This window comes from Gossypium hirsutum, chromosome D04 (genome assembly GCF_007990345.1).
Source record: "Gossypium hirsutum isolate 1008001.06 chromosome D04, Gossypium_hirsutum_v2.1, whole genome shotgun sequence".
Classification (NCBI taxonomy): domain Eukaryota; kingdom Viridiplantae; phylum Streptophyta; class Magnoliopsida; order Malvales; family Malvaceae; genus Gossypium; species Gossypium hirsutum.
Genome location: NC_053440.1, coordinates 6951675 through 6974309, shown reverse-complemented (window position 1 = coordinate 6974309; position 22635 = coordinate 6951675). Strand labels below are relative to the sequence as shown.

Below are 22635 nucleotides of genomic sequence, written 5' to 3'. Positions count from 1 at the left end.
AAATTTTGGTTTTACTTAAAACAATACTGAAAGACGTTTTGTGAAGGTAGTTTTTAAAAGAGAAAAACTTCTAAATGTTTTTACTACGCTATTGTCATAGCTAATGTGATCTTCGAGATTCAATCATAACGTCTAGGCCAAGTTTAGTGAGTTACATTACCTCTCGACCTCAACTTTACCAACTTAGACAAATTATTCCAATTTATCTCTAGACCTCATCAACTAACCTGAGACTAACAAATTGGTGCCCAATAAGATCTCCTCTCAATCTCACTTATCTTGGTTTTCCCTTAGGAGCATTACTCCTAAGTTTTTAAGTCAATTCAGTTTAGTCAAATTTTTACGATTTAGTCTTTGTACCAAAAATTAACCAAGCAACACTTCCATTAACCAACTACCTAAGGTTTAGCAACTCCTACATATTTCTAAGCCAACAACAAGCAAAAATTCAAGCAATGAAAGTATTAACTTAAAGAGAAGTGAATAAAAACCTAAGCTTTCTTGCAAAGCTTAGAGAGTACAACAATCAAAGCAAGATAGATGAATAAAAATACTAAAGCTATGATTTTTAATAAGTGAAAATAAAGAAAAAAAATGATCGTTATTAAATGAGAACTAAAATGTAACTACAAAAGAGTTTAAGGTGCTGAACATATAAATGAACCTAAGCTACATTACAAACTAACTTAACTAACTAAAAAAATGCAAGGAAAACAAAGAAGTTACAGAAAAACTAAATCCTACAGGTATGGAGAAGAAAACTACCCTAAACCTAAACTAAAAGATAGAAGAAACCCTAAACTAAAAAGCTTTCCCTTCTCCTCAGCCAAAAGTGACTTTTTAATGTAAATGCAACCCAAAATTTTGGACCAAATTACCCCTAGACGTCTAATTTTTTTTGGGGGGACATGTTGGAGAATGACTACCCCTACGGTAAATTTTTTGTCTCTTTTGATACTAATATCACGATACGCATGGTTCGGTATCGTGATATCTTTGTCAATTTTGAAATAGGGGTCATTTGGGAGCTTGGGTATCGTGATGCCCTATGGTTGGCATTGTAATATCACTGTTGGTGGTCTCCATTCTTTTCATTCCAACACTATCAGGGGTATTGCGACTTTGGATCCCCATAACGAAATCTGACCTCGCAACACCACCTTGCGATCTCACCTCGTAACACTGCATTGCGATCTTACGTTGCAGTACCACCTTGCGATACCACTTAGCTCTATGTTTGACTCTATACAACACTCAATCTGAAACGCCACAAACCCGACTTAAACGTTATGGCCGGATCTAGGAAGTTACATTAACAACGCTTGAAATTATTTACTTTTTGAAATTGATTAAGGTCGAGGTGTTGTGTGAAAACTTAAAATTTTGAATATTTAATGATTTTGTTTCCTTGAAAAAAATACTTATTAAAAATATAATCTTTTGAAAGTAAAGTGTGAGATTATATTATAATGTCATTTTAAGTTATTTGAAAATAAATATTTTGTATTATAATTATTTATTAAAAAGGTTTTGGGTAAAAAAAATTCGTAGTGGACTTTCATAAATCTACTTAGAAAATTACAAATTATAATTTTGTTTTAAACCACGTAAAATTGTAAATAGTTTAAATAAACCCCATACTTCAAAATACTTGAAATCACATAAAATTTTCATGCATGCATAGCAATTCTAAGTTATAAAATAACCAACAATCCAAAATAAAAGAAGTGTCCAAAGTCCGCAAACAAAGCCACATAAAATTCTATTATTAAAAATCCATAAAATAAATCATCTGAGAGGTTCCACTGAATGTTGAATCCAAGCTCTATGTTCGAGTATTACTTGAAAGGTTATAACACTAAATGGGTCAGCTTTTAAAGCCTAGTGTGGGTCTTTTAACAAATAAATATGAATAAACACATAATCATCAACCAAGTAAATATTTCACTTTATGCACATGATCATGGTGATGTTGTTTTATAAAACATTTATGCAAATTTATTTAAAACATCCTACCTATCACAGCTACATACCACAATCGAGTTCTCCAAAACTCGTCCACCCAAAAACTCTAATTTGTGAACAACGTCACAGTAATGCAGATAATTTGCCACTTTATAATACTGTGGACAAGCCACCACTTTTGCAGATAAATTGCCACATCTTCCTCCTTTTACATATCCCACCTCATGCATGTGATATGACCACAAAAAATAATTTTTCACTTTAAAATCAATTTTTCTCATTGGCATGTTAGACATGCTCATTATATCACTTATCACTTAAAATCACATAGGCATGCTTAACATGCTAATCACATAATATTTCACATTTCATAAATCATGCAAAACTCACATATGCCATAACATCACATAATATGAGAATGAGGTTTTCATACATTTTATATCAATGATAACAATCAAGATCTCCTATCATACAAATCACAAAAACAATGGTTTAGTTTCACTTACTTGGATATTCCAATTCAATGGGTTTTTATTCCTCTTTTCGAAAATATATAGTTTTCTTGATAAACACCATTTAATTACACTAATAAAATTTTAACAACATGAAACATATTTTCATTTTTTTAATTAATGTGGAACCCACACCTAATTGTAAATCCTATGTGTTACAACTCTCTAAGATGCCTACACTTGGATCTATCTAATGGATCACCTAGTCACACAAATGATAATCCTTCGTTAAAGTTTACCATGTCACCATAAGAGATAAGTTTATTAAACGAATCTCCCATTTGACACTTACCCTTGTGAATTAAGAATTTTTTGTGTCGATGTTGATCGACCCTTCAAAAAGACATCATAATTAAAAGTTAATAAATGATGGAAAAATTCACCATAAATCTTATGAATAGTCGATCAAGAGGGAAATAGTGAGGAATGAGTGGTTCTCATTCAACCCTTATACTTACTCTATCTGGGTCAAAAAAGAGAGATTAGTGGATCGTCTTGATTTTGATTTGGGAAAATTGAATGATCTAAAAAGAGGGGTTGATTAATAGTAAATTTATAAATTAAAGACTTATAATTTAAGAAACTAAGTGAAATAAATAGTGCAGAATTTTATTTAATAAAAGAAATTATGTAGGTTGAAAAATGATGAACAAAAAGGGAGGAAACACAACTGTCGACGTTGGTCCGGTGATAGAGGCAGTAGTTCTTATCCTACTACAACAAAGCACTTAGAAGGCTGGTCAACATCCAAAAAGTTTATGGATACAAGAGCAATCCCTTGGAAGATGCAATGTTCTCCTTCAATCAAAAACTGTGTGGTTAGGGACCTAAAATTCTAAATAATGAACCCACCTTAGAGAAAGTAGCCATTGAATTCCCAAAAAAACATCACATCCCTTTAAAGGCTGAATCGTGAAGTCATTGATGAATTTAAAGCCCTGAGGTTCCTAGTGGACTCCTTTACATGTTCTTCTAGTGAATAAACACCCTCCATTGGCCATTGTCACTTTCAACTGATGTTGTTATTGCACAGGTAAAGAGAACCTGCTTACCAAGTTGGCATTAATGAAATTGTTTGTGCTACATGAGTCTACCAATATAATGGCCCATACAGAGCCAATCCTTATTGCAATGCGCATTGTGTTATAGCCTTGCGAACCTTGAAAAGCATGTGAGGATAGTATAGGTGATTGAGGTAAAATCTCTTTCAGGGGGTGTCTTCTAGTTGTTCGACACATTCTTGAAAATCCTCCCCTTCCCTATAAAACTGTGGCTTTAACAAAAACTGATACAATTGTGATTTACACACTTGTGGCCTGCATAGTACTTAATACCACACTAGAAACACAACTTTTTCTGCTTCCTCTCAACCATCACAATTGGTGTTATGCCCTTGAAAGATGCGTTAGAACCAGGACCAATAGGTGTTGAGCTGGAATAAGGTGAGATGATAGTCTTACTAGTAGTAGTAGAATTGAAAGACACATCAGAATGGTCAGACACAACAGGTGGTGCAGTGAAAGATTGAGTATAACTCCCAACAATAGGAAATAAAATCCTATTTTGAGAGTGCATGAAAATAGTCTCCACTTGTCCAACAAATTGGAAACCTTCAACTAAGGATGTAGGTTTGAGCCATTTGAGATATTGACCAATCTTCACATTCAGGTTGCTGATGAAAATATTGAAGGCATATGGCTCAAGCAGGTGCAACTAATTCAAGAGATTGACAAATACATCATGATACTATTCAAATGTCCCTTGTTGTGTTAGAGTAACCAAATCAGCCATTGGATCACAAAATAAGCTAGCTTCAAATCTCTCATGTAAACTTCTAGCATAACAAGGTCAATTCAATGTGAATGCCTCAATTTCCTTTGGGTGTAGAAATGATGCTAGTCTAGCGCTCTCCCCTCCAAGTGAAGCATCACTGTGTAAAATTTAGTATTATCTAGGATGCCCTTTACCTCAAAGAACTACTCGAGCTTGGACCACCAACCTCAAAAATCCTTTTTATCAAATCTAGGATAATCGAGCCTATGGTATTTACTAGAACCATCCATTGAACCAGGATGAGACTTGAGATGGACAATACTCAATTTTGGAAGAGAATGAGTGCTACTATAGCATGGACTTACCTCTTATGTGAACCTCTAGAGGATTTTGAGGAACGAATCTAGGGGGTGCCCTTCCAAAATTTCTTTACCTTTGGCTTTTACATTGTTAGGAGTAGGATTGGGGTGCCCAAGGTATTATCCAAACAAAGAGTGAAGCTTAGAACGTAACTCGCCCTTGAATTCATCCTTAAACTCATTGAATCTGGTTTCTAGTTTGGTGTCCCATTGTGTAAGTTCACCACGGATCTTAGAAACCTCCCGCTATAGCACTCTAACCTCTTTCTACAACCAAGTGGAAACGCCATAACCAGTCATGGAGGATCATAAAAGGTTTGATACATTTGATGCAACTAGAAAATTTAAAAGATAAATTGAAGGGTCGGAAAGGGGTTATGAGTAGTTCTAAGCATTATATAAAAAATAGAATATATGATAAGAACCTACAATGAGATTAATGTTAAAAGAAACAATTCATTTATAAATTCAAGTGGTTTTAGACAAAAGTTGGTTTTAAATTATTGAGGTAATTTAAGCTTTGAGGTAGTTTTAAGTTGTTAGGTGATGTTGGGTGGAGGCAAGCAACGAGCAATAAGCATGTGTTGAAGCATAACTGATTGTGGAGGACATATTGGTTAGCTGATGCTACTGTATTATTAGGTTGTGGTTGATGTTAACGTTGATGTTGTTATCGACATAGAGTATTCGAAGTTGCAGTAAGAAGGGTTATACACAAATAGTATTGAAAATTTTAAATTAATTTTCAATTCATTTTTATATAGATAGAGAAAACATATTTATTTGTGAACGTGGCATAATTCTTTAATTTAATCATTTCCATTCATTTTTGTTCATTTGATTATACATATAGTTTATTTCTGATTTCAATGAACTAATCGGAGGATTGATTAGACATATATAATTACAACTCAAATAATTTAAAATTAAGTCATTCTAATATAGTATCATGACTAAGCTACCCCTAATTACATATCGTTACGAAAGTTATTTAATAAATGATTGTTTTAAGTGTATTACCCTCATAGAATATCCTTAATCTCTTTAGGATAAATCCGTTCTCCCATTATGATCTTATTTTATCTCACAGTAACCATTACATCTTCATTCATGAAAAGTCAATTACTAAAAAATAGTAATCAAGTTATTCATCACAAAGATGAATAACCCGTGGTTACGTTTACTTTTCATCTACCATGTAATACCAATGAGAGGATATCATTTACGCATATCTCGGCCTATGAATTCCACTATTGTAAATGACGCTACATACTGTAGATGTCATATACCCAACGCACCAACTTTAGATTCCTTATTTATTTTAACTCAGGCTTTTACTTACATCAAACTATACGAGTCAAACATATATAGTCTGTCATTCACTCGGGATTAAGGTATGTCACACTATGAACGTCACAAGTGAATAAATTCATAAATAAATTCTAGATCTATTCTCTTTGGGTCTAATTTGACATATTGTCAGTCCAATCAGTCACATCTATGTCTTTATCTTCTAGGAGTCATCCTCTTCAATATCCAAGACAGGTTATCTCCCTAATTGGACTTGATAGATGGCATATTAGTGTTTCAATCGATTTGTTTATTTTCGATTAAACTAAGGACATGTTTATATTCGTCTACTAATATAAGTTGTCTTTTTGTATTACGATTCAACCATGTAATATTGCTTAATATTAGTTTAAACATCAAACAATCATTGAACTAATATTTGTTTCTATTTTGCTTTAAATACAAAAATCACGTAAAGACAATATACAAAGGGTATTAATGTAATTTATGAATAATTTTATTAATCAATCTGTTAAAAAAATTACAAGTGTACATAGATAAAAATACCAAACTTAGGGCACCAGATTCAACATCACCCCCTATTGGTGTTTATTGAGCTTAACAGTATGCCACATTATGATCATCACAAATGAATAAATCATAAACGAATCTATGATCTATTCTTCTTGGTTTTTATTCGATGTATTGTCAATCTAGTCACTCATATCTATATTTTTATATAGTGGGAGTTATCCACTCTGATACCCAATACAATGTATCTTTCAATTGGACTTCATAAACAATATATTAATCTTTCAATTGATTTGATCAATATTGATTAGACTAAGGATGTGTTTAGACTATCTACTAATATAAGTTGTCTTTCTATATTACAATCTGACTACACAATGTCACTTAATATTAGTTAAACATTACATAATCAGTGATCCGATATTTACTTTTATTTTGCTTTGTGTGCAAAAATCGTTGAGGACAATATACAAAAATATTAGTGAAATTGATGGATATTTTACTAAACCAAGTTGTTCAAAAAATACAAGTACATATAAATGAAAATACTACATTAAGGGCACTAGATCTCAATATAGATATGCCCTCACTAATAGATTATTGCTCTTGTTGAGCCATCTTAAATTGTGATCTGCCACGAATTATACTATTATTTACATCATTTTTTACACATAACTTTAGCTTGTTTAATAGTTAAATCAAAGCATCTTAGTATATATTTATGTTTTCATGCTTGAAGTAGTAATTTATGATTTTTAGTAGTTTTTATTACATCTTAGATAGCTAAATAAGGTTATGGGGCTATGTAGGTTAAATCGAGAGCTAAAAATGCACATTCAGGTCAAAACTATTACCCATGTCGCGAAACCAAGATACCGATGTCACAACACTGAAGACAAAAACAAAGCCAAGTCCTTAACGAAACTGCCTGCTGTGTCACGACACCGACCTATGTTGCAACATCCGCCTGCTGTGTTGCAACACGACTTCTGCACAACCCAAAATCCCTGCACGCATTGATTGAGATTATTAGGTGCAGTTAGGGGTTTTTTTACAACCTAAAATCCTAAGTTACATTATAAACAAAGTGGCATTTTAGTCTTGTGAATACAACATTATAAACAGATGGAGGGGAAAAATTATTAGGTTTTTGTTTTGTTATTAGTTTTTACTTAGTTTACATTATGTTCTTGCAACCGGAATATTCTATTCTGAAGTGAGACTTTCGTAAGCGGAGATTATTCCGGAGCCACGCTTTTATCGATAAATCCATGAGCATATTTTTCTTTTATTTTATTCTTTATATCTCTTTCTTTAACATTGTTAATTGAATGATTGTATAAAGATTAGAATCAATTTATGCTTTATACATATTTTGCAAGTTTCAACTGTATTAACCTAATTAATTGATTGAAATGTAGAGTTTAATTTGGATTGGTTGGGTTTGGTTGAGTGCAATTAAATCCTATGATTGACGACCCTATGAATTCATTTAGGTAGATATGAACCTAAAATAGTCTACTGGATATCACTTAACGGGTTAGTTGGTTGGGAAGGGAATAACTTAAACCCTAGGATTGACGACCCTAGGAAGTTATTTAAGTAGATATGAACCCGAAATCGGTATAGTCTACCGTGAAAACCTTACCCTACCTGGTCTAAACTATAAGATCGAGAGATAAGTAGTTCTTGCCGACTAGTCTAAACTATATTAAAATTTTTATATACAAGTTTTTGTAGAATGTTCAGTAAACTGATTATAGTTTAGTAGTGATAATTAAATTAATTTAAAGATTAAATTTGATTTTATTTTTCAAGGAGTTTTACAAATATAATTATATGTACAATTCACATATAACACATGTTTCATTAATTAAAATAAAATATACTAAGAATTGAAATATATTTAAATTTAAATAAAAGAATTAAACAAAAACCAAACACGACAAGAGTTTATATATAGAAGAAACTAATGTTATGATATTTGTACATAATAGAAGTCGAATTTAAAAAGAGAAAAGAAAAGAAAATTATATTTGTAAAAATATAACACATCTAAATGCATTACTAATCTCATATTTAATGGATAATATACATATTTTGTGGTCTAATTTTGCGATAGGTTACATATAGCATTAGTTGTTATTAAATTTAAAAAAAGAAGTAGGTGAGGCTGGAAGCGACAAGAAGAGGAAAAAGTCAGCCCCACATGCATTTTTATTTTTAAATCATTATTAGATTAGCTATGTAATGTAGGCTTCCTTTGTAATTATTATTACAACATGGTGGCATTAGATTACTAGTAATTTGTCGTATTTAAAATTTGTGATATTAACTCCGTTTTCATAGTGAAGAAAATCCAATAGGAAAGCTGGAGTGGTTTACTTTCAGTTTTCTTTCAAGTTGACTCTCCCGTAAATCTAATTTAGATTTTGATCATATGAATTTTATTTATCTTGCGTGAGCAGTCGTGAAGTTAAAATTTTTTTAGGGAGTTTAAAATTAAATTGTAATATTTATGATGGTAAAAATATAAAATTTATTATTTTAATAATTTAATAATTTATAATTTTTAAAGAATTAAATTAAATTTTTATTATTTTAATAAGGTCAAAGTGTAATTTTATCTTTATTAATGATGATAATCATAAATCATTTTCGTGTAATGGATATTTTTTGAGACATTGAGAATAAGTCAGAGTTTATTTTTAAAATTACTTGATGGTTAATTAAGGTGATGCAAATTTTATTAGTTTTTGAAACTTTTGTGGTTGTTATTTGCTTGTCTGAAATGATATTTGTGCCATAGTTTGTAAAATAAAAATTTTATAAGTGGGTTGAAATGGTGATAGGTGTCTTATTGATTTATATTTTTAAACTCTTTTAAAAATAATTATAATTATAATTTTTATAGATAATCCAAGGGAAACTTAAAATACTTTAGAAGGTAATATTTTTACCATGTTTATGATTTGAAATAGTGAAAGTATCTTTGATTAAAAAAAATGAGCGATAAAGTTGTAATTTTGTAATAATAAGGGGAAATAATTGGCCGGTGAATCTGTCTTAGTAAACACGCACACTTTGTCCCTTCCCTTTCTTCCCCTTCCCGTTCCCCACTCCAACTCTTACTCATTTCAGATACCCCCATCTTATATTTTAAATTATAGATCATTAGGTTAGGGGTTTTTTGGCCCAGAATATTTTGCATCCATCGCCATCTCCATCATCGAGATTGGGTTTGAGATTTTGATTCTTAAGAATCCATAAATCAGGGGAGGGTTGAAGGTAGGGGGCATGGAGAACGGTCACGATGGGAAATTGGCTGAAAAGCTATCTGGATTGGCCCTGAACGACAACCACGGCAACAACAACGACGATAGCTTGTCTCGGGCCGTGAAAGCCATTGAGGCCGCCGAAGCCGTCATCCAACAACAGGTTTTCTTCTTCTTCTTCTTCTTCTTCTTCTTCTTCTTCTCCTCCATCTTTAGTTGTGATGATAAAAAAAGAGTAATTTTTTTGCATCTATTCTCAGGAAGAAGAGAATAGTCGATTGAGGTCCGAACTCCAGAAGAAACTTGAGCTACTTGAAAAATGTGTAGGACAATTAACCTTTTGCATTCTAGTTATCAGTGAAGTTCTATATTTTCGTTGTGCTTTATTCATGCTCGAATTTATTTATATTTTTATGGAAAGCAGAAAGTAGAAAGTGTTAGCAATCCAAATGCTTCTGCAAAGGAAGCTACCAATACCATTTTAAATGGTACTTTGAATGCATTTTCTGCTGCTGCTGCTGCTTCTGATAATAACACGGGCCCTGCTCTTTCTCATTTCTCTTCACCCTCCACGGCTACCTCTTTTTCGCCCACCAGGTTCTTCTTATTACATTGCGTTACTCCTCACACTGTACGAACATCAAACATGAAATTTTTCTTCTTCTATTGTTTTAATATGGTAGGTATCAGTTAGAAGGAGAATACAGTTCTCGATTGCCACAGGGTCTTATGCCAGTGCCTCAAGTAAATAATTCCAATTCCATTTGGAAACAGGTTCCTTCATGCCCTTTTAACTATGCTGTTGGATTCTCTTCTTTTAGATTCTTTTATAGACTGCGAGCTTCTATTTTTCTCCAGGATGTTCCCATCAAGATTCGGGAACATGAAGAAGAGATTTTGCAGTTGCGCAAACAGCTTGCTGAATTTTCTATCAAGGTTTATGTCTTGCTTCTTTTCTCCCTCTGTTTTCATTCTTGTTAGTTCTGGATTTATAATTATTCATGGTTACACTGGCAGGAAGCACAAATTCGTAATGAAAAATATGTTCTTGAAAAGCGCATTGCCCACATGCGTCTGGTAGGCACTAACTTAGTATTTCCTTCCGTTTGCAGAATGCCTCATTTCATTCTTCTTCGTTCAGCTTCTTGTTCATGAATGGAAATATAATTAATAAAATCCTTTGAGTTATTGTCATCAGGCCTTTGATCAGCAACAACAGGACCTTGTCGATGCTGCCTCAAAAGCTCTCTCTTATAGGCAAGATATAATTGAGGAAAATATTCGCTTAACATATCAATTACAGGTATTTTCATTTCTTAGTGTTATTAGTTTTCACCTTGAGGGTTAATATTTTTCTTTTCCTTTTCACATTGATACTTGTCCTCTCAATTTCTGTAGGATGCAATGTTTCTGTATTCTGTTTGGGTAATTAACCATGTTTTCTCTTATGTTTAAACTTCTGGCCATTAATGCTCAAATTATTTCAGCTGTGAAATCATTTTTTTCTTTATTCACTTCAATTGACGTTTAAAAAATATTGTCATGACAATGAACTTATGCATTTTTGTCAATATATTGTAATATTGTATATTGTTATGATGATCATGATTAGGTTTATTTATTAATTTATTAAAGATGTACATTTCAATGTTCAATGCATGGTCCTCTTTTTCAGGCTGCACAGCAAGAAAGAACAACTTTTGTATCATCTTTGCTTCCTCTTTTGGCAGAGTATTCCCTGCAGCCACCAGTACCCGATGCTCAATCCATTGTAAGCTATGTCAAGGTCAGTCTCGGAGTGCTGTCCGATTTGTTGATATAATTATACTCATAGAATATTTTTTTTATGCAAACCCTTTATCGATGTGCAAGAAAATCAGGAATTTGTCTGTATTATTATGTATCTCTATGGATATGAATTTTTTCTTTAACTCAAATGAAAGTGTTCTTCTCAATCCTATCAAAAATGATATCATAGTGTGAGGCCCATACTTCACTGCTATTTATAAAAATGGCCATAATTGGTATGAGCTTCTTATATCTCCGAATAACTAATCGAGTGGTCTTTGCTTTGGTATCTCTGTTCTGTCAAATCTCTAATTATGATGATGCATGTAATTTGACTGGGTCATCTTGACAGTAGTTAGGCTAACTTCTGATGAATATGATAAAATAGAAAGACAAATGTGAGATTCTTAAAAAGTTCAATAAAAAAAATGCTTGCCTTATGAGTTTTATTGCCACTGTAATCATTAGGCAAACAAGATATGCTTTTACGTTTTCGTACATTCTTTTCATTTTCTCCTTTTCAGAATCTCCTTTTCTAGGTTGGTGTACTTGTAGCACAGTATATAATGTACCTAATTTCTATCCAGTTTTGTCCTTGATATTTCTGAAGAGAGTTGGTGTAGAAAAATCACACATATATATTAGATGAGGACACAAAACATAAGAACGAACAATTATTTTGAATTATTCAGAATGTATCTGTATCTTCTCTTTAAATCAGAGGCATGAAGTTACTTCTGGACTCGTGCAGGTTCTATTTAAACATCTGCAGGAGAAGCTTATTATCACCGAGGTATGCTGCATGGACTGAATTGTTTGTAATAACTGGAGGCATCTTTCTCTTCCAGTTCTGATTGAGTTCACCTGTGTTGATTATGGTTTGAGATTTTGAACTTCATGTTGATCTTGTAAAACTTAATTATGTTTATATTTTCTTTTCCTGGCCTCAGTCAAAGCTAAAAGACTCGCAGTATCGGTTGGCACCTTGGCGGTCGGATGTCAATCATTCCAATTTCACCCCCCAATCTCCATCTCATTCCCTTGGTCCAACATTGACAGCTTCGGTATGATTATAATATATTCTTTTGATCTTTACTTCTGTACCCTATAGCATTCTTATTCCTATGCTTTCTCTCAGAGCAAAAATGGTCTTGAATTGATGCCACAGCCGGTTTTTTCCCATGGAAAGACACAGATAGTCTCTGATGCTCAAACACATTCAAATTGGGATCTACCTGGTCAATACCAAGGCGGCTCAGGTGGTGGTATTGTCTCAAAAAATTTGGAACCTGATGATTTGTGGAGATATTCACCCATAGCAAGCAGGTGAGCCTGGTCAAATGGAGACTGCTATTGTGAACTGAATGTACAAATTACAACCATCTGCATTTGTTGGTGGGTTCTGTTTTCATTGAATTCCTTTTGGTGCGTTGTATGCATAAGTCATTTCAAAAGCTAGATTTTCAGGATGAGCCAATATGAGCCTTCCTTTGTGACACTATACTGCTTCCACATTTTGGAGAAATAGTCAAATTAGGATACTATAGTTGATAGTCTATATAAACAGTTTTTTGGGGGGCAAAAATTTTATATACAATCTCTTGTAGATGTGTTTGAAGAATGACACGTGAATTTTCTAGTGACAGATGCTGAGGTTTTTTTTACAAGGGCATTTCAGCATTCATGTGTGTGAAACTGAAAAATAAGTTTATCTTAAATGGTTGCCAGGACTTCTACTGCCATTGAGATACCCACACAGCTGGCAGGAACTCAAGGTGACACGAACACTGTGCGATATGGTGAAGAGACTATAAATAAACAAGTTAAATTTCTTGTCCCTGTCAGCAATAGCGAGATGGATTATCCTGATGCTGAGGGACAGCAGATTGAAAGAGAACTTCCCTCCAATTGGCGTTCAGGAAACTCGCCTTATACACCTGCACAGGATGATCCCAGTTCCTCCTATCCTCCTTATCTACCATCAGTACTTGAAGAGCCTTCATCTTCTTTTTCTGAGGGTAAGGTGTTAACTGTGCTTTATTGGTTGTAAGAATCAAGATTGACCATCTTATGTTATGTATTGCTTTCTGCAGCTGCAGAAGATGATCCGCTTCCAGCTATAGAAGGTCTCCAAATTTCAGGGGAAGCTTATCCAGGAAGGGAGCTACAGGCGTGTGGATATTCTATTAATGGAACAACCAGCTGTAATTTCGAGGTGCTTTTTCAGGATATCTTTCTACCCTCTATTTTGAAAATTTGGGATTTTGGGTACTGTTATCTCTTGGCTGTATTTGAAGATGCCTTGTAATAGTTAGCATTTTTCATGATTCCAAGATGTGTATTTGTAATGCTGTAATGTGCTTGCAATGACAGTGGGTGCGCCACATGGAAGATGGATCTGTTAATTACATAGAAGGTAGTTTCATCTTTTATCTTCTTGAGGGTTTCTAATTTCCCTTCAAAATGTAATCCCTGTTATTTATCAAATATGTTTCTAAAGGAGTTCTGAAAAACAGGAGCAAAGCAACCAAACTATCTTGTTACTGCTGATGATGTTGATACATACCTTGCTATTGAAGTTCAACCTCTAGATAACAGGAAACGCAAGGTATTGACTTTACAATGCTATTTCCCTTACTTGGAATCTTGTATTTTCATGTGTGGTTTGTTGTCCTTCGCTTTTCTCTCTTTGCCTAGGAATTTGGTACAAGGTAAGTCTGAAGTTTTAACCAGGGAAGATCCATTTAACAGTAGAAAACATGTTGATTCATGTATTTTCTAGTTTTGCATTCTGAAGTTATAATGTTTTATCCATGTTTTACATGTGTATCAGTTGTAACCTCAGATAAGCTAAAAGAAATTGCTGAAGCTAATGATGACTTGGTGCTTATGTCTTCTGCACTCAAAGTAATTGTTATTTGCCTGTGGATCATTTTCATCTATGGCGAGGCCTGTAATAGGGTTATGGGGTTGGCATAGAAATTATGGGGCACAAAGAGTTTCAGCATTGAGAATTGTGTTGTTCACTCATCCAAGGTAGCTTAATCACGACTCACATCTGAAGAGGAATTTTGCTGAGGTTGCCACTGGAATTGCAGTTTTCCCATCATTGATGAAAGTGAGATGTAAAAGTGACATATGCACTTGAAGGCTCTGAGAACCCATTAGCTTAGGCTTTTGGGTTTAAGTAGTGTTTAACATGTGTCTATGGACCTCTCACAATGCTATTTCTTGACCAAAAGGATCAACCACTCTCTAACAATAATCCTCAGTCTTAATCTCCATTTTCCGAAAGTAGATTCATTTTTATGATGAAAATTCCTTATATCCTTTTATTTACTAATAATACCTGAAGTAAAAAACTTTAGCTGATGGGGAACTGAATGTGTGCAATCATCGAAGTCAAAACTTCTGTCCACAAGGACATGCTAGTGTTCTAGAACCTGAGAGGCTGAGATTTCAGCTTGGGGCTTTTGGTTTGAGTCTTTGGAAGGGAGGGGTAGAATTATGGAATGGGAGAGGGCTACTTCCTGTTTTGTAGCCTGAGATAATATTTTCTAGGAACAAAGAATCAAAAGTCAACATTTCTTAAATTTTTTGCATTTCAAGTATGAACCTTCAAATGGAGACAAATTGAGCATATTTCATTGTCAATTGAAGACCATGTATTCCAGACTTGGTTGTGTCATCACTTCATTTCTATCTTTCATGAAGTCTTTCCATTATTGTATGTGCCTTTTTTTTTTATTTCTTGTCTCATAGGGCTCCTTACCCTGCCATTAATCTTGGTATAAATGCTTAAATTTCCCCATGCTCATACGGCATTAGGAGGTGCCAACTAATTGAAGGGTGATTAGTGTCTATAAAGATGAATATGATGATTGTTGTAAATTTTGCGATCATTTTTTGGGGAATAATGTACCCTGCAGTCGTCAAATATACTCTAGGCACCACTTGCTTTGCACTAGGGAAAATATCTGCTTGGTATTGTTGCTGGTTTGAATAACTTGTTTTGCATCTCAATTCAGGGAGAGCTGGTGAAGGTCTTTGCTAATTACCACAAGAAGATCACATGTGGTAGGTGGTACTAATACTTTATGTTTCTGCAGCATACCTTCTATTTGTAATGAATGGAAATGAGATTTTTTGAAATCAGAGAAAGACTTAGGGCCAGTTTTTCATTGCTTTTGAAAAGTGCTGTGGAAAAGTGCTTTTGAGAAGTGCTTTTGAAAAGTTTGGTTTAAAATTTGAGTGTTTAGCATTGCTGTCAAAAAGTGCTTTTGAGAAATAAAATGTCCATTTTAGGCATGTTATTATCAAGTAACAAATATACATTTAAATAATATTTAAATTAGTTAATATTATTATATTTTAGTAAGAATATAAAAAAATTATTATAACTTGTTAATATTTTAATATATGAAATATAAATTTTAAATATTTTTAAGCAATAAATGTTAATTATTTATAAAATTTAATTAGAATATATAAATTATATTTTAAATATTTGAATATAACCATTAAATATTTGTAATTAATATTTTAAAAAATATTTTTTTATTTTTAATTAATGATTTTAACACAATTGTAATTAAGCACCAAGAAAAAAAAAGAAAAATATTATATTATTGGAGGGGTGAAAAAATAATTAAGCACTAAAAATGCTTTTAGGAGAGGAAAAACTAAAATTTTTAACTTCTCCTTTTCAGCTTCTTTTCAGAAATTTTGAAAAGCTAAAAATTTCAGTCAAGAGCAACTTGTTCTTCACAGCTTTTCTTTCAAAAGTGCTTTTGGAGTCAGAATTGTTTTTTTTAAGCAATGAAGAACTGGCCCTTAGTAATATCTAGCTGATTGTAACAGCAACTATAGTTCTTGCATACTGTACTTAAAGAATGCTGAATAGACAAAGGCGGATTCGTCAACCCTTTTGTCAGATTGATGGTTTGTTGATGAAAATATCCATGGTTTGGTGCCCCTCCATTACACTTTTGTCCAAATTTTGCAATACACTTGTCATGACCATTGCATATGGGGGATCCATAGCTGATAACTGAGTCCCACAGATAAAACGGCGATACCATGTGTGTTGGAAATTAATGACAGAGGGGTCTCTGCCTGTATCCCCATTATCTTTTCCTTTTTCCTTTTCTTCTCATAAGGGAGAAATTTATACTATATGCTTTGGTTAGATTGTCTTTTCTACTTACCAGAATAAGTCTATGTTGGTTTTTCCTTGAACAATTTCTGCACCTTTTATCATTTGAGATAGTTATAATCTCCATCCAGTCCCTTGTTAACTTGTTTACTAATTTTCTAGCACCACATATTAATACTTATATTCTACTTATTCTCTTCTCGTTTTTCCCTTTACTTTTAACAGATCCTGAGATGCAAGGCCACATAGAGAAGACTCTTTATAGTGGTCATGCTTCATATAAAGTTCTATCCATGGTATGACTTCTGCACTTGTATGGTTGCATATACTACCCCATTGGGTGATGGCACTTCCATTTCGTTTTCTAGTGCTTATTAACTTTATTTAATTACAATGTCCTTACTTCTAACTCTTCTATATTACAGGCAGGATTTCTTGATATATGGGAACCGGCTACTTTGGCCGTTAAGAGGGATGGTTACAGTATCAAGTGTAGTGGACCCAATGGTCCTGTGGTCACTGAAAAGTTTTACCCAACCACTCAGGTACAGCTATAACTTGCTTATTCTTTTGAGATCCTGTAAGAGTGATATAAGGCAGCTAGAAGGTTAAGATTTTATAGCAATTTTCTGATCTGAATTGATTATAGTTATTGAGATAAATAGAGACATTGAATGATGAAAGGAGAAGACGAAAAAAGAACTCTAAAACTTCACACCTCTTTTTGGATTGATGGTTAGCCTTCATAACATTAAGCTTTACCTCTAATGCTCTGTTTCTGGACAAGATTTATGCTCTATAGTCCTTTTATTCCTATAATTCCACTCCAATCGTTTTGGACAAGCAAGGTTCATGATCAGGGAACTTTGAGAGACTTTCCTCCTTGGAGAGAAAAGGGGGAAATTCTAGGGCGAGCTCCACAAAAAAAAGCTTAGGAAAAGCTTTTACCAAAATATCCAAGGATTTACCAATATTTCTAAGGATTCACCAAAATTTCTAAGACTTTACCAAAATATTTAAGGATTTACCAAAATATTTTGGTAAAAGCTTTTTCTAAGCTGAAGCTCATGGTAGAACTGCCGGAGAAAATGAGTTGCTCTAGGCATCATGTGTAGTAGCATTCCGTTAAGATTGCAATGCACATCAGCATAGACCTAAATACGTCATTTTAAACTGTTTCAGCGTATGAGTTTTCCTTTTTTCACTTTATGTGCCAAAGAAAGTGTTGGCTTTCCCTGGTTTCTTTTCTTAATTAATTTTTCAAAGTAATACTAACCTGACTTAAACATGTTTTTAAGATGTTCACAATAAATGAATCTAGCACTGTAGAGGGTTATTGCAGGAAACCAAATGCAGCACAGATCTTATTGTTATAATCATGGGGATCCAGGATAATTCTAAGCTTAAACATATGGACATGGAGATAAATTTTCTGATCCTAGTTATAATGAATATTTGCCCCGTGAAGTATCACATCATATGCTTTATTTCTTGTCAGTAATCCTTTCATGCAGTAAAAAATTGCCTCAATATATTTGTGCCCATGTATAGATTTCTGGTGGAAATAATTAAATAGTTACCTGATTTTGGCTGCTTTTGATGTATTGTTTTCTCCTAGATTTGTATTCTCTATATATTTATATTGGCATCTTTTTGTGTATTTATTATTCATTGTTCTCTCTAGATTAAAATAACATTCGAAGAGCCTACAGAGTTTACAATTTTTGGATCAAATGGTGTGCAGCGTGTGTTACGAGCAGATAACAACTCTCAAGATATTAGCTGGTAAGTTCAAAGTTTCTCTTGTGGTTAAATAGACAATTGTTGATTATGCTACTGTAACCGTAGTACATTTGAGAATAACATCTGAAAAGTTGACAAAATTAATACTATTCTACTAAGAGCAGGCAAGTATTTTCATATAGTCCCAAGGGGACACCTCAATATTTAGGACTTGATGTTTTATCCTGATAGTTTATGCACTGGTTTGGGTGGAGGGGATTACATCCCTTTTTGCATCCCAATGCTTAATACTGTTGATATTTTTGCTTTCTATTTTGAGAGTTGCATCAAAGACCAATAACTTTAATAAATCTGGAAGATGTTCGTATATGACTCGTACTCCCCAAGGGTGAACTCTGATATATACTATCAATAGAGGCTCTGACGGCACTGATAGGCTTAACTTTATGTAAAATTAATCCCATGTCTGACTCTTTGCTCCTCTGCTGCTTTGAATTATGAAGAATTGAAAATGGATGTTATTCCCAAATTCTAGAAGGTTCTCTGTCTCTCTTCTCCGACCTCTTTTCTCTATTTGTGTCTGTTTGCATACATCATGCAAGATCAAATCCCCTATTTAAGCTACTCATGTTTACTGTTTCTCTCTCACTGGTATTCTGCAATCTGAGTTCACTGGGTAAAACCCTCAACGTACTCCTCTTGAACTGAATGATATCAAATAATCACTGCAACTGATTACTTATTAAATCTATCTCTATGTGTAATAATTATATTGGTAATTGTTTGACAGGTATGAATCTATCTATTTATATAGTTATCACAAAACTGAAGAAACTTTGATTTGTAATAAAATAGTCTATGGGATGGATTTATTGGGTAGCTATAGTAGACCAAACTTTGGCAGTCTGCTGCTATTATGTAGTTAACTGAGATGAATAGACGATGAGAGAATTGAAAAAGGGGGGGGGGAATCATAGTGGAAGAAAGTGATACTGAAACAGAGATCTTGGTTGAGAAATTTGGAAATAATATTGAGGTAGAACAGCAGTGGGGTATGTTTTGTCGGAGGCTTTGGGGATGGTTAATATTGTTTTGTGAGGTTAAAAGTATGCAACAGTTTTGGTGTGAATATTGTAACATAAAATTTGGTTGCTTAGCTGGTCAAGAAAAATTACTTACGAAAACTGTCGATAGGGTTGTGAAAAGTATCTTATTTAATGCAATTGGATTTTTGTGGTTAAAAAACTATTGTTAGGTAATGCTGGCTTGGTGATCGATTGAAAAAGGCTTGATCTAAGATTTAAAGAAATAAATGAGAGCCTTTTGCCAAGTGTGGAATCAACAAGAACTGGTTACGGATCTGGATTGCAAAGCAAGAGAAAGAAAATAAGAATTGAATCCCATGTAGTTTTCATGGATGTGATTCCTATGGTTATTTCATTATGAAATTATAATGGCAATCACAGCCCACTGAAAAAGCCTTTGAAGATGTGGAGCTCTAAAATATTTTATCCGAATGGAATCTTAGCACTCCTAGAACACAAAGATCTATCTTATTAACACCTAACACTAAACACACCTTGAATGGAGGGCCTAAAAGTATAGCAAGGCTTGATATATAAATGAAAGAAAGGTACACTGATCTTTCTCAGCAAACTGCCAATAGATCATTGACTTTTCAAAGACAAAAGCAATACAACTAACACTGCTAAATTTTATTGTAAAGTTAGATTATGTATAGATAGGACTCATTTGTGTACTATGAACTATTGAAACTCTTTAACCACTTTTTATTTTAGAAATGTACTTAATTAAATCCTGGTGCTAAGATCAAGCTTTGGCAAACCTTTGAAAGGCCCTTCAAAACCTGCTTCTGCATGCCACTCCAGATTTTATTTACAGAGTAAGGAGCAGTAGATGCCCAAAAGTGGCGTTTATATCTGTTGTCACGGTAAAAAATGAAAAATCTACAATGGTGTTTTTTTGCTTTCTGGACATTGTTTCGGCTGTGAGAATGCTTCTTTTCTAATATATTAATGCCAATTGTTGAAATTGGTGCATGCCAACTTGGTGTCATTTATGGTAAAAACTTGTGACTTTCTTAATCCTGACTTCATAACAACCAAAGGAGCAATGCTTCCATACTTTTGTTTCATGTCTTTTTATAGGACATTACAAAAATTACATCTATCCTATTTTAATTTTCAAGATTGTTTTCATCTATATTTTAGACAAGTTTTATTGGGTTTATTTTTCAGTCAAGTGGCTGTGTAGGGGTTTAAGTTTATTTATACTTGCATTTCATTTGTGCAGCTCAAGAGATACAATTGTGCTCACCTTGAGATTATTCATCTTACGGGTATTACTCTCCTCTTTCTGTACATTTTTTTTCTCTTTGTACTCTGAGAATTGTGCGACTTTGTTATGCTCACATGCACACATCTACATAGAAACATAAAACTGAATAAGAGGTTCATACCATCCGTCTTTTGAAATACTGGATCTGTAGATCTACTTTCTGACCTTCAAGTGTGAAAACCCAAGTTTTGTTGTACTGGCTTCTATTTTGATACTTCAATTTTAAATAAAAGCTTCTGATATCTATCTCATATTTTTAGAAAGAATCATATCGGCAGTGCTATTTGGGGATCCAAAGATGATTTTCCTAGTTTTTCAAAATTCCTAACATAGAATTTCTTATTTTCAGCTTCAGTTGCATACATATGTTCTTGAAAAGTGCCTTGTCATTTACTTCATCTAAAATTTTACTTTTGTTACATACTCCATCATTCTGGACTGGTTGGCTGTTATTCTACTCCTAAATTGAAGATTGAAAGCTTCTAAGTCCATGCCTGAAAAAATTGCACTGGTTTCAGTCATGTGTTATTGTTTCTTTTGGATGCCCAAGGAATGATGCTTTTGCTTTTTCCTCCTTTTCTTTTTTGGCTCAAATTTGACATGTGATAGCTTTTATCCTTGATATTAGCTCGCAAGGTAGACATATGGAGCTTGGACCGGAAAATTTTTTATCTTATTTTTTGGTTTGTTGAAATTTTTTTTTTTGAATGATGGGAATCAATTTTGTAAACTTGGTATGGTTTTGTCATGCATCTAACCAAGTTTACTTTGTGAATATCTTTACATTCTCTGCATAATTATAATCTGAGATTTTGGCATGTATAATCAAGTGTGAGTTTCACTCGATGCTATTGATTTTTGACCTATCTGTTACACAAAATGAAGAGGAATATTTTAAGTGCTGTAAGACTGAAGATAGAGAACTGTGTATATGAGTTTGGCAGTGTTTCCTTTTTTTGCATTGAGTCATAAGTTTGGTTGTGGTTAAAGATAGAGAACTATGAGCTGTGGGCTCACTTGAATATTTTTAGCTTTCAGTTAAATAAGTAGATAATATAATATAAGAAACCGATCAGTGCATATTTGAAGCATTTATTTGCAGTGCTGTAAGACTAAAGTTTGTGGGGTAAAATTTTGTGATCCTCGCGTTATTTAAAAACCCTTGTGTTCACAAGAGACATCTCTTATTAGCTTTTGCAGGCTGGTGAGAGAAGAAAAGGAAAGAAGAGAGGTTTATTCTTTAACAAGTAAGGTACATGGTACATTCACTGTGCAGCTGAGTTAGAAACCTTGTTATTGAAAGATTTGTGTAGAATGTATATTTGAGGACTGCCTCTCTTTGTTAACTAGTTAACTTGTTGAGAGTAGCTAGCTTTAGTGGTCTAATATTCTTTACGGGCAGCAATGTTGAGTTGTAATTACATTTTGTATCGATAATATCTGTCCTCGTTGCTGTCTTATTTGGCTTTATCACTAGACGGTAACAGGGATATTGTTTGTATTCACTTTCCGACCCCTTTGAGGTCATTTTTATTTACAGGAATGGTTGGTCTTTTTTTGTGATATAAACGCTGTGGCGGTTCTTTCTCTTTTCACATTCATCATCTAAGAAAGCAGTTGGCATCAGACAAACATGCAATTTGTGTCATGAAATAGAACAATATGCTGGTTTTGGTAATATATGTGCATTTTGCATTACACATTTCTTAGTTTTATGTACTAAATTAAATGGTTCCCTGTTGTTTTGAAGTCAAACTAAAGGCTGTGTGAAGGAAGGGCGATGAAGCAGATCTATAATTGAAACCATGAAATTGTTTATTTGATAATTTATATAGTGAGATGAAGACCAATTTCCAAGGTCTCTGCTATCGTCTTGATAGATTTTA

At 33.4% G+C, this 22635-nt stretch overlaps 1 protein-coding gene across 5 annotated transcripts; it reads left to right on the top strand.

Moving 5' to 3' along the window:
• Positions 1-9484: 9484 nt before the first annotated feature.
• Positions 9485-22314, top strand: LOC107934346 (uncharacterized). Of its 5 annotated transcripts, none has more exons than XM_041091834.1 (21): positions 9485-9868; positions 9966-10028; positions 10130-10302; positions 10389-10479; positions 10564-10641; positions 10723-10782; positions 10904-11008; positions 11381-11491; positions 12245-12286; positions 12444-12557; positions 12632-12819; positions 13222-13511; positions 13587-13708; positions 13867-13909; positions 14010-14101; positions 15522-15570; positions 16874-16944; positions 17074-17193; positions 18333-18433; positions 20705-20750; positions 21950-22314. In XM_041091834.1, the coding sequence occupies exons 1-21, from the start codon at positions 9728-9730 to the stop codon at positions 21998-22000; spliced, it is 2151 nt and encodes a 716-aa protein (XP_040947768.1). In that variant the 5' UTR covers positions 9485-9727; the 3' UTR covers positions 22001-22314. The 5 variants fall into 5 exon arrangements, 4 of the variants coding, with proteins under 4 accessions (XP_040947768.1, XP_040947767.1, XP_040947770.1 ...); XM_041091833.1 differs by having other exon boundaries at positions 9486-9868; positions 21941-22314; XM_041091836.1 differs by having other exon boundaries at positions 9489-9868; positions 12662-12819.
• Positions 22315-22635: the final 321 nt, after the last annotated feature.